The 12,380-nt window shown below is 34.5% G+C and overlaps 1 protein-coding gene across 1 annotated transcript in view; it reads right to left on the bottom strand.

Annotated features, from left to right (window-relative positions):
• Window positions 1–352: 352 nt before the first annotated feature.
• Window positions 353–12,380, bottom strand: part of LOC145279912 (4-aminobutyrate aminotransferase, mitochondrial-like) — a 161,401-nt gene continuing 149,373 nt past the window's right edge. Inside the window, exons 12-13 of the mRNA XM_080131469.1 lie at window positions 5,518–5,629; window positions 353–801 (exon numbers count right to left, since the gene is read on the bottom strand). Coding sequence (XP_079987595.1) covers window positions 680–801; window positions 5,518–5,629 — 234 coding nt within the window. The 3' untranslated portion in view covers window positions 353–679. The remainder of the gene's footprint in view (window positions 802–5,517; window positions 5,630–12,380) is intronic.

The following is a 12,380-nucleotide window of genomic DNA, read 5'->3' as shown; positions in this document are numbered from 1 at the left end:
AGTTATTACGAAAAAAAAATGTGACTTTCACTTCTGTGACCTTTTCACAGATATCCCCAAATTAAATCAGTTCTAAATTAGATCATGACCGATATTTTGACCAAGTTTCGTGACAATTGATCGAGCAATGTGAATGCTAGGTTGTACATAAACAAAGATCCTGACAAATTTTACTGAAACGTAACCTCCTTGATGGAAGTAATGATGAATTTTAATGTGTGTTGCCAACAATGCTAGTTTATATGAAAGTTGACTAAAACGAAACGTTTTGTTTTGGTTTTGCATAAATAATGTGCATGTTGATCTTTTGCAGACTTATGATAAAACAAAAATAACAAAACAATAAAACAACTTATAATCCTAAGTCCAAATTCATTGATATATTTCTCTTTCTTTTCAAATGTATGAAACATTATCACCGAGATTAAAGCTGCGTAAATGACAATTTCCATTTTGCAAATACCACAGGACAATTCAACCAATAGATTTTCTTAGACTAGAAAGAATTGAAATAAAAAAAATAAAAAAGTTTCAACAGTTTCTTCTTTTTACCCCTCCTCCCACCCCATCACTCAAACATTTTGATTGTTTGAATCCTGTTTGTCCCTGCGTGTGCCTTCTTGTCTTGTAGGAGTATTGGAATTGCAAGAATGATCAATGCTAGCTGCTTTGGCAGCGGTTACTTCATGTCGCTTACAACAGAGTACAAAGTGTCCAGAAAAATGTTGACATGCTTTTTCTGTAGAATAAGTGCTGGCCGGAAGCGTAAGGACTTCTCACCGGAACCACCTGTGTTGATACCTGCAACAAAATTAGAAGGAAAAACATATATAAAATAACAAATACAAGTGTCCCACTCAAATTTTCTTGACTGGAGCAATTTCGTTTCGTTTATTTTCCGTTTTTCTATTGTCTAATCAATTTTCTTTTTTGATTATTTGGATTGTTTGGACTATTGTTCTCATCTTTGCTGTTTTTTCCACAGCGTTTCAGCCGATGTAATCTCTGACTATCTTCTAGTGCATTCACACTGGATGTTATTGGTGAATGGGGAAAAATAATGTCAAGTCTTTTTTTAATTTTTTAATAAATCCGGGTCCATTCCGTATTTTTATATGCTTGTATATTTTTGAGATGAGGATTGATGATTATTTTTTGTATTTTTTGATTGTTTGGACTATTGTTCTCATCTTTGATTTCAAATTGTGAAAAAAAAAAAAAAAACAACGAAGATGAGAACAATAGTCCAAATAATAGGAATAATAGGAAAAATAATTATCGATCCTCATCTCGAAAATATACAAATATCTTAAGCAATTTTGTTCCCAATATTTTCATACGTTTTCATACCACTCTTTTGTTCCAAATATTTTAATTTATTTTAAAGCCGGTGTCATTTTTTTTTATATATATATTCATATTCATTTATTGCAATCATATTCAATTTAATTGTGTCCAAATTTATTTCCAATTCCAAAAAGCTACAAAACAAAAAAAAAACTCATTTTTTTTTTTGTTTTTTTTTTTTTGGTACTTGTACAGATTTTGAACCGGACGTATCTAAATGTTCGCTCAGCTTTGTCCAGAACATGATGTCAACCGCTGGACTATGCCAAGCGTCACCAATGATCAAATCTTAGATTTTTTCTGGTTCAAAATCTGCACAAGTACCATTTTTTGTCATCTTCTAACAAAAAAATTAAATGGTTGACTTGTTTAATAAGGAACTGAAATGCATTGAGATGGATTTAATTCTGCAGTTTAATTATTTTTAAATAAAAGTTTTTCAAAATTTGTTTAGTACATTTCAATTTATTGTTTTATTTATTCATAAGTAAAAAAAAAATATGTGTGTAAAAAAAAAAACACACACACACACCCACATATACAGACACGTGTCAAGTGACAACAGAATTTTATTAGCATAGATATAAAACTGAAAATAAATATTTTACTTGTATTTTTATGAAAAAAATAAAATATCTTCTGAAAGTCTCATATCCCATAGTAGTTTTTACTTAGAAGGGTTGCTTGGGAAATTGCTTTCGTTTTGTTTATTCTTGTTTTTTTTTTTGTTTTTTTTTTTTTTACCAATGTTAAGTTACTTTTCTTCCCAAACGCTTTCAGAACATTCTTTTGATGCTAAAAATTCTTGCATTTTTTATTCCTATTTATTGCTGCCATGTTCGTTTTTAATCACATGTGAGAGACAAAGCATGAGCTATTAAATTCATACAATAAAATGGTATTTTTCACAAGGTTAAAAATATTGTTTACAGTTTTGTAACCCTAACCCTAACCCTAACTGGAAGCCACTTAAACTTAGGGCTGTTGGGGGGGAAATGTTATTAGCTGCCTTAAAACAATAGAATCATTTTATATTTATATAGGAAACTGAGCTCCCATTATAAATTCTAATATGATAAATAAATTAAAATAGTTGTCTAAAAATCCTCATCTTTTTCTTGGGTGACGTGGATGGAATGTTCAGTAGTGATTCAGTGGATAATGTTAATCTATAAATGTAGACCCTCGCCACCAAATGAAATTTTCTTTATTACAGTCTAATTTTTTAAGGTTATGATTCATCATCATCATGTGCTGTCCTTTGTGTCCGAAGACGACTTCCTGTGAACCATCATTCTCCACTTGTCACAGTCGCGACTGAGGATTTGCCAGCTTCCAGTAGGGATCAACCTGTCCTTTAGATTTCGTTTGATGGTGTTACGAAACCTGAGCTTAGGTCTGCCTATGCCTCGTACCCCATCCTCCAGTTGTGAAAACAGTATCTGTTTTGGTAGTTGGGAGTTCTCCATTCTATTTACGTGCCCGGCCCATCTCAGGTTTTTCTGGATGAGCAGGTCACACATGCTTGGAAGGTTGGCTTGTGATAGGATCTCCCTGTTGCTGACAAAGTCATACCACTTGACATTTAAAATCTGCCGGAGGTGTTTCATCATGTAGGTGTTGAGCCTGCGGGCTACCAGTTTGGCCAAGTTTCTGTACCGTATAAGAGTGACAAGAGGACGATGGCGCGGTACACCAAGCATTTAGTTCTGAAAGTCAGGTCTTTATTTTGTCAGACCTTCTGTTTGAGTTTTCCATAGGATATGGAGACGTTAGCCATTCTTGTAGAAATCTCCTCGTCCATTTTGTTGTTGTTCATGACCGTGATTCCTAGGTATTTGAATTTGCTGACATTGTAAAGATGCTGGTCTTGAATCTTAATTGGCTGGCTTGTTGCTTGTGATCCAGGGGATTGTTGGTACATCATTTCGGTTTTCTTGATGTTAATCTTCAATCCGAAGGCTTTGGCTGATCCTGCAAAGTGAATTATTATGTCATGAGCATCCTCGTGACTATGTGCTACAAATGTTGTGTCATCAGCAACCATGAGCTCTCGTACGAGTATCTTTGTTGTTCTATTTGCGGATTTGTATGCATTGACATTGAAAAGGTCTGCTCCCAGCCTAGATCGTATAAAAACACCCTTATCACAATTTCTAAAGGCATGCCGAAGCATAATTGACAGGTAGAGTGAGAAGAGGGTTGGAGTGAGGATGTCTGACACCATTCTGCATGTCGGACGGATCAAAGAGCTTTCCCTTCAGCTTAACTGTGGCTTTCATGCCTGAATGAAGGGCTGGTGAAGTGTGCAGGAAAGCCAAACTTCAGCAAGACTTCCCAAAGAGTGCTTCGATTCACCGTATCGAAAGCCTTCGTAAAATCCACAAAGATCATGTACAGCTCCATATTTTGCTCCACACACTTCGCACAGAATCCACATTGTGCTTCAGGTAGCAAGGTTTCAGCATGCGCTGTAAGCCTGATTAACACTCTAATAATCTATACAAAAACCCAAATTAACTGAAACAAAATTTTTCTAGTCAAAAATGTTCAAAATGTTCAAAATATTCATAAAAGTGGATTCGTTCTTATTAAATTGCCTTTCGAGAATAGTTTCTGTCATGAAAGGAGTATTGTTAATTGAAAATTATGACATCAGCAATACCCAATCCGATAATGGACGTGAGAGTTACCATGATCATGACGACGACGACGATGTTGGTGGAGAAAATATCTATGAATCTGGCATATATGTGGATTTGGCTATTATTGCAGTGACGATTTTAAATCAGAGTAAAAATGGTTCACACCAGTAACTATGACAATTCTTTTGTTGAATATTAGTTTTTCATCCTCTTTTTCTTATACTATGCTGTACATTCAACAATTAATCTTTATAGCAACTGTATACAACAGCAACAACAACAACAAATAAAGCAAAAAAAAAACTTTCCAAAAGTATTATACAAACAAAAGATTAGACTAATAAACAATGAAAAATATAAAACTAAATTTACAAAAAAAAAAAAAAAAAATACAAGAAAAAAAACATTTATAGTTCAAAATTTTTTTTTATGGAAATCGCTCCAGAAAAGGAACTGACAAGAAAAAAAGATGATTATCACAAAGATAGGAGATGCCTTAGTTTTGAAAAGACCAAAGGTAAGAGGAAAACAGTCAGTGGGAAGAGATTTCCACAAGCATGAAATTCTAGGAAAGAGGCTGCTGAAATAAGAAGACAATGAGGTATCAAAACTGATGGAAACCACTCGATGAACGAGTCAAAGAAAGCAGGGAAAAGATCAGACAATTCTGAAAAACATATGTCATAATAATGCTTATAGAAAAGACTGAGACTAGCAACATGGCATTTGTGGGGGAGAGGTTGCAGAGAGGGAGAAGAAATCAAATCAAATTACAGATACGTTTCTGCACCTTATCAGGAACCTTCAAATGAGACAGAAAATTCACCAGCCCAAATATAACAATACTCAAACAGGGTCTGATAGCAGATCTGTAGAGATAGAGATTAGCCTCAGTTGTCGGAAAATGGTTAGAGTAATAAAGATAACCGACTTTATGAGAAGTAGAAAGAGCAATAGGTCTAATATATATATGAATCCCAAGAAAGATCTGATGAAAAAGAAAGCGCAAGAAGTTTCAGAGTCGATTTCTCCTCAAAGGCAGAGCTATCCATGATAATCTCAGAAAGAAAAGTGAAAGACATGAGCTTAACAAGATTAATAAAATTAAACATTAATCCAATATCATCTAACGGTGTCAACTTCCTAAACTGTTATTGTTACATGTATTTAATACAAATGGTCCTGATTCTGGTACAGCAAGTCATCTTGAATTGGGCTTCACCATATTTCTCCAAAAGCTAGAATTTTTAGAGAATATTAAATTCAAATTAATTCTGTTGACATATTGATTCTCATTAAATCATCAAATTTAAGCAACATTGAGCCTGGTCAGTACCAGATGGGTGACAATTTGGGTATACCAAGAACTGCATATGGGAGAACGATATCACCACCTTACAAATACAAAATGCAAAAACGAACACCCTGATCAGGATGTGTATTTGATACTAATGAAGGAAATGTGACACTCTTGTTCTTATGTTAACAACGTCTACTTGTAAGCTTTTCTTCCATGTTGACTCACCTTTGTTACGTGCTTTATGGATAAAATAATCCCGGGATTCTGCATCTTTAAAGTCAATAGCTGCAAATGTTCCAAGGCCCCGAGCTCGACTCAACATATTTGGAAATCTTTCCTGAAATAAAAAAAAGTCACAAGATATGTTATAAAAGAAATAAATAAGCTTATATTTGTTTGGTGATCATTAGGGCTATGACAACAGCATATTATTTTCATTGATTTGACTCTCGAGTGTGTATCTGTTGATATCTTATATGCTTTTATATAGAGTGGTGTGGTTCTCGGTTGATTAACTGTGTGGGATATATACTCGAGAGTCAAAACAATGCTGTTGTCATAGCCCTAGTGATCATACATGAGCATAATATTTTTGCATTCAGAACAAAACATCCTGCTCAAGTTATAGCTTTTTTCCGACGGAAAGAAAATTCCTATAAAATTCTACAAATCTGATAAAAAGATCAATGCTAATACTTACTACAAGTCATGACTTAAAAAACACTATCCAGATGCTAATTATGTATAGACATGGGATAATGCTTTTGTGCACACGACTTGAAAAATACGAGATTTCTGCAAATTCAACTTAATTTTGTAGAATCATGTTTATATCTGCCTTCTAACCCAGGGCTAAACCCTCTGGGTTATACTATTTCAGGTGTTTTAAGAATATGCTATTAAGAGGACATCACACCGCAATATCGATTCTCTTAAAGATACTGTTAAAGAAGATACTATTAAAGAAGAATGGAAAAAGTTGTCTCTGGAACGAATATTTGAGAGACATTTGTGTAAGTTTCAGAAAGCGTGTGGAGTTATTAAAACAAAAGAATAAAATAAAAATATGTTCTATTATGTAAATTTTCTTGTGGTAAATGCATTCCCAAGACTTCAATAAACTAAGTGATGATACACTGTCCTTCATTCCCTGCCTTATAACTCATCGCCAATACAAGAGTAATAATTTCGTTCACTTATTACATTAAAAAGGAATGTCAAGGTCTTTAACATTAACAAACAATAAAAGAATGAAAATAGTTGTATCGGAATTGTTATTTTTAACAAAAAAGGGTTCTTGTCTATATTTAGGCCTAGAAAAAATTTATTTAAAAAAAAATCTTTAAAAATCTTTATCATGTACATACCTGTCACCACACGAAGATGTCATATTCTAAAAATCACGTAAATCGATCAAGTAATTTTTATTTTTATTTAAGAAAATAAAATTTCATGACACACTTTACCGAAGGATTAGTGCGCCATCTTAATTTTAAATGATAGGCTGGCGACACCTTTTGGGAATGTAGGATTAACAAAGGCAGACAATCGCCTTTACATTTCGGGTGGGGATGACGAGTAGTTCGTGTTGTGGCGGTTGCATTATGCATGTATATTTGTAATGCTGGCGTTCGACCTTCACCTGGCAAATTTAATTCATTTTTAATTTTCACTTTTGCACTCATGTTTCCCGGCTAAAACCCAAATATAAAGTTTCACATGGGTTCAAATACCTTATATATGAAGTTTCATGTCTGTAGACCAAAAACTCTATGAGGAGTTTGGTAGGCAAATTTTTTTTAAACAAAAATATATATTCATACATAAATATATATGGAAAGAGATTTGTGTTTACTATAAACGTTTTTACGAAAATATTACGCAAATATAAAGCATGTAGAATATCTGCATGAATATAATTACATGTAATAGTTAACTAAAGATGACCATCCCATGAGAAAACTGAAAAAACTAATAAAGAATTAATTAAAATGAATGTTTAAAGAAATATGCAAATTAATTAGATCTTTTGCAATCCCATGACCATATATAACAAAGTTGTATTTTCTTCTGTAATATAAATCTCACCTGTCTGTTGAAATGTATGTATGTTTGTATGTTTCGTAAAAACTTTCGACAGAGGCGCCGGATTTTCACGAGATCGGTATCATTTTTAAGCTCGACCCTTCGGACGACAAATATCGAAAAATTGGCTAAAAACATTAAATTCTTCACCCTCAACTGGGCACTTTTCTACAGGGAGGAGTCGCTTTTTTTCGCCGATATTTTTTAAAGTCAGCGCCTCTTTCCGATTGTCTAGCCTTAATTTAAACCTACGTCACTTCCGGTTTGGCGATGGGCGCAACAGCTAACGTGTCACATTTTTTTCTTCACTTTCTTTTCCTTCTTCGCAGTACAGGCTCGAGCCTGCCTGCCTACTACCACTTTTTATTTTTTATTTATTTATTTTTTTACGCTCGAAATTTTACTGTTTTTTTTTTTTTTTTTTTTTTTTGCTCAATCAACACCCTTACACACACCTCTACTTTCTTTTCCGCCTTTGCGTCACAGGTTCGAGCCTACCTGCCTACTACAACTTTTTTTTTTTTTTTTTGCTCAACACACACCTCTAAACACCAGGGCAACACCGGGAACCCAGGCTAGTTTCAAATAAATAGAAAAAGGTTTTTAATATGAATATCAATAAAAAAAAAAAATTATATATATACAGTGATGATCATATTTATTGGCACGGTAAAATAAAAGTTAAATTTTGTCTAATAAATTCTAAAAAAGGGAATAAATTAAAGAAAATAACAAAGTATATTATGTATTTTTAACTGGCCTTTCCGATGCAGCAATCGGATTTTAGAAAAAATAAATAACAAAGGAACAACAAACATAATTGCAAAAAACCCTTGTTCAAAATTATTGGCACGGCTTTGTTTTTCTTTTAGTATCAGTATAATGTCAATCAATTTCCGGTTTACGTGCTTTCTGAACTTTTTTATAGCCATTTTATGCTTGTTTAACGCTAATTCAGTGAATAATTTTTTTCAGATAATTTTTAGATAGCGATTTATTTAAACTATTATAAGTGACTAAATTATATTTTTCAATCGCCATGGTTAAAACTAAGGAACACAGCGAAGACGTCAGGAAGCTTGTTGTAGCATGCCATACCAATGGGGAGGGCTATGATAAGATCTCAAAGAAGCTAAACCTTCCCAAATCCACTGTTAGAGCCATAATAAACAAGTTCAAATCGCAAGGCCACGTTATGAGTTTAGAGGGTAGAGGGAGAAAAAGGATTCTTTCCCCAAGAGATGAACGGAAAATTGTTCGACAAGTAAAACAAAACCCAAGGATCTCTGTTGGGGAGATTGTTGATGAACAGAGCACCTCTGGAGTGAATGTATCTCGACATACAGTTGGTAGAGTTTTGAAGAGAGCTGGTTTAAAAGCATGTCGTCCGAGAAAGACTCCCTTATTGAAGCCTATGCACCTGAAAGCAAGGCTAGCCTTTGCAAAACGTCATATTGATAAAGATGTTGTATTCTGGAAACGTGTTCTATGGACTGACGAAACGAAAATAGAGTTATTTGGCCATAATAAAGTGTCTTATATTTACAGAAAATCTGGCGAAGCTTTCCTGCCTAAGAGCACCATACCCACAGTGAAGCACGGTGGAGGCAGTTTGATGTTTTGTGATCCTTTGCTGCCTCTGGACCAGGGCGACTTGTTAAGGTCACAGGTAGCATAAAAAAGGAAGATTATGTTAATATATTGGATGAAAACCTGAAAGACTCTGCTAAAGAGCTCTCACTTGGTCGTCGTTGGTGGTTCATGCAAGATAATGACCCAAAGCATTCGGCTAAACTGACTAAGAAATGGCTTGAGGACAATCATATTAATGTTTTGGAGTGGCCATCACAAAGCCCAGACCTTAATCCAATTGAAAATTTATGGAGAACATTAAAATTGAGGGTAATGCAAAGGAAGCCTAAGAATCTTATTCAATTGGAGGATTATTGTCAGGAACAGTGGGCTAAAATTACTACTGAAGAGTGCAACAATTTGGTTGTAAACTATGAAAAGCGACTGAGGAAGGTAATCAAGTCCAAAGGCTATACAATAGATTATTAAATAAATCGTGCCAATAATTTTGAACAAGGGTTTTTTGCAATTATGTTTGTTGTTCCTTTGTTATTTATTTTTTTCTAAAATCCGATTGCTGCATCGAAAAGGCCAGTTAAAAATACATAATATACTTTGTTATTTTCTTTAATTTAATCCCTTTTTAGAATTTATTAGACAAAATTTAACTTTTATTTTACCGTGCCAATAAATATGATCATCACTGTATATATATATATATATATATATATATATATATATATATATATATATATATATATATATATAGTTGTATGTATATATATATGTATGTATGTATATATATGTATGTATATATATATATATGTATATATACATATGTATGTATATATATATATATGTATATATATATACTTATATATATATGTATGTATATATATATATATGTGTATATATATAGATATATATATATATATATATATATATTATAAGCTCTATCTTCTATTTGGTTTTATCAAGCTTTTACATCTGGTTGAGATTACTTTATAAATATTAATTCTTTAATATTTATAATATACTTTAGTTTTATTGTCTTGGATCATTTTGGTAAATTTAATTGTAATTTTTATTTTATATATATATATATATATATATATATATATATATATATATATATGAAATAGTGAGATGACTAAGCAGTGGCAGAGTGTGCATGTTTTCTTATCACGGAGTTTTAACCTCTCCGGCAGCTGGACATATACACACACATACACATAAGCAAGCAAACAAATATGTATATATATATATCCCTAGTTCTCACAATATAGTAACCCTTCAGAACTTGAGAAGGAGGCTAACAGGTACTACACCTTGCCCAAGGGTGACCTGGAACTATGCAAGGCAGAGGCGTTCATCTCCCTGAGGTAGTAGGTATACCCGCATACCAGTGGTAGGGTGCAAGAGGGTACAATATGTGTAGCACAAGCATGTTGTATCGCGATCGTTATGTGCAGATATCTTTCGAAGAGAGAAAAAAAAGAGAAGTCCTATGGCTATAGATGAGTGGCGACGTGTACAGGCTTAGCGGGCTGGAAGTACATAGCTGCAAATCTGCACATAGGCGGCCAGTGATTTATCTAACATCGTCGACTAAATCGCTTACAGGGTGGGAGCAACTTCGGTGGATGATCTGGCGGCTGAGCAACCTTTTTTTAGGGAGACACTGCTCATCTATGAATTTGAGAAGGGTGTAGAAAAGGTGACCTATAAATTGTCTACCCTTTTATTAGTTGGTCGGTTTCCTGCGGTCAGCAGCTACTCTATATATGCAGGAGAAACAAGATAAAGTTGAAGAAAAATAATAAACAAGGAAAATCAAAATTTTATCAGGAGAGGAATAACCTAACTGTTGCTACGTGGAATGTGAGAACTTTGCTAGATGTCCTGGATAGTGAAAGACCTGAGCGTAGGACAGCTATTGTTGCAAGAGAGCTCGCTAGGTACAGCATAGACATTGTGGCATTGTCTGAAACACTATTGAGTGGTGAGGATCAATTGGTGGAAGTGGGTTCGGGATACACCTTTTTTTGGAAAGGAAAACCATTGGGGCTAAGACGAGAAAGTGGAATTGGCTTTGCAGTGTGTTCTGATTGAACAATTAATCTGTGTATGTGAGAGAATTATGACGATGCGCTTCCCTCTTGCACACAATTTTATCTGTGTATGCCCCTACTATGTGTCATGATGAAGACATCTTTCTATCGATCCAGTAGATATCTCACTGCTGATGCAATTCTCTATCTATATAAGAGCCAGGTACATCCAAGGATGGAATACTGTTGCCACATCTGGGCAGGAGCTGCTAGAAAGGACTTGGCCTGCCTTGATAGAGTTCAAAATAGACTTCGTAGCCTCGTAGGAGATGTCCTTTTCTCTTCCTTGCAACCTCTATCTCACAGAGATGTTGCGAGTTTGTCTCTGATGTATCGTTATTTTCATGGAAAGTGTTCAACTGAGCTTCAATCTATGGTCCCCCCTCGCAAAACTTTCACAAGAAACACTCGTCTAGCTGTAAACACTATCAATAATTCCCCCCACTCTTTATCTGTGCCTAAACCTAAACGTAGATTCCATGAACAAAGCTTTTTTATTAGAACTGCACGCCTGTGGAATTGTCTTCCGTTTTCCTGCTTTCCGGCTGACTACAATATGGTTGTCTTCAAGTCTAACGTAAATAAGTTCTTGATGAGCCGTTCCATATAAGTTATCAAATTTAACAAATTTTCATTACTAATGATTATTATATTGTCCAATTTCTACTGTACACTCTTTAACCCTTATCCTTGAGTTGCCTCTTTGACCTTGATAATGAGTTGATACCTATGAAAAAAAAAAAAAAGAAAAAGTCCAATGTGAACAAGTTCTAATTGAATCGTCCCCCTAAGTAATCCAAGTTTCCAAATTCCCACTGTTTACTATGCTAAAATCACAATGACTAATGTATACCTATTAACCCTTATCCTTGAGTGGCCTCTGGGCCTTGATAAGTGGTGACACCCTTGTAAATAAAAAAATTAAAAAAAAAAACCATCACAGCGTTTTACCGAGATCTCAGTTGTACCATTTCCTCTATTCTGTTATAAGTATGGTAGAAGATCTTACTCATGGGTGATCTAAATGCAAGGGTTGGCAAGGATCATCACACCTGGGACTCACTCGGCCGGTTTGGTGTAGGTAGGATCAATAGTAATGGTCTGCATCTTCTCCATCTATGCACTCAGTTTGACCTTGCTATCTGTAACACTTTCTTCAGCCACAAGGCGGTCAATAGGTTTACTTGGACCCATCCTCCTTCAAAACAAGGTCACTTGATTGATTACATTATTTCCAGGAAGGCAGACCTGCAGGACGTCTGTAGTGTGTGTGTTATGCATGGAGCTGAATACGGCACAGATCACTTTTTGGTACACGGG

The sequence above is a fragment of the Euprymna scolopes genome, chromosome 7 (genome assembly GCF_053919585.1).
Source record: "Euprymna scolopes isolate OS-2025 chromosome 7, ASM5391958v1, whole genome shotgun sequence".
Taxonomy (NCBI): domain Eukaryota; kingdom Metazoa; phylum Mollusca; class Cephalopoda; order Sepiida; family Sepiolidae; genus Euprymna; species Euprymna scolopes.
This window is presented reverse-complemented; position numbering and strand designations above follow the sequence as displayed.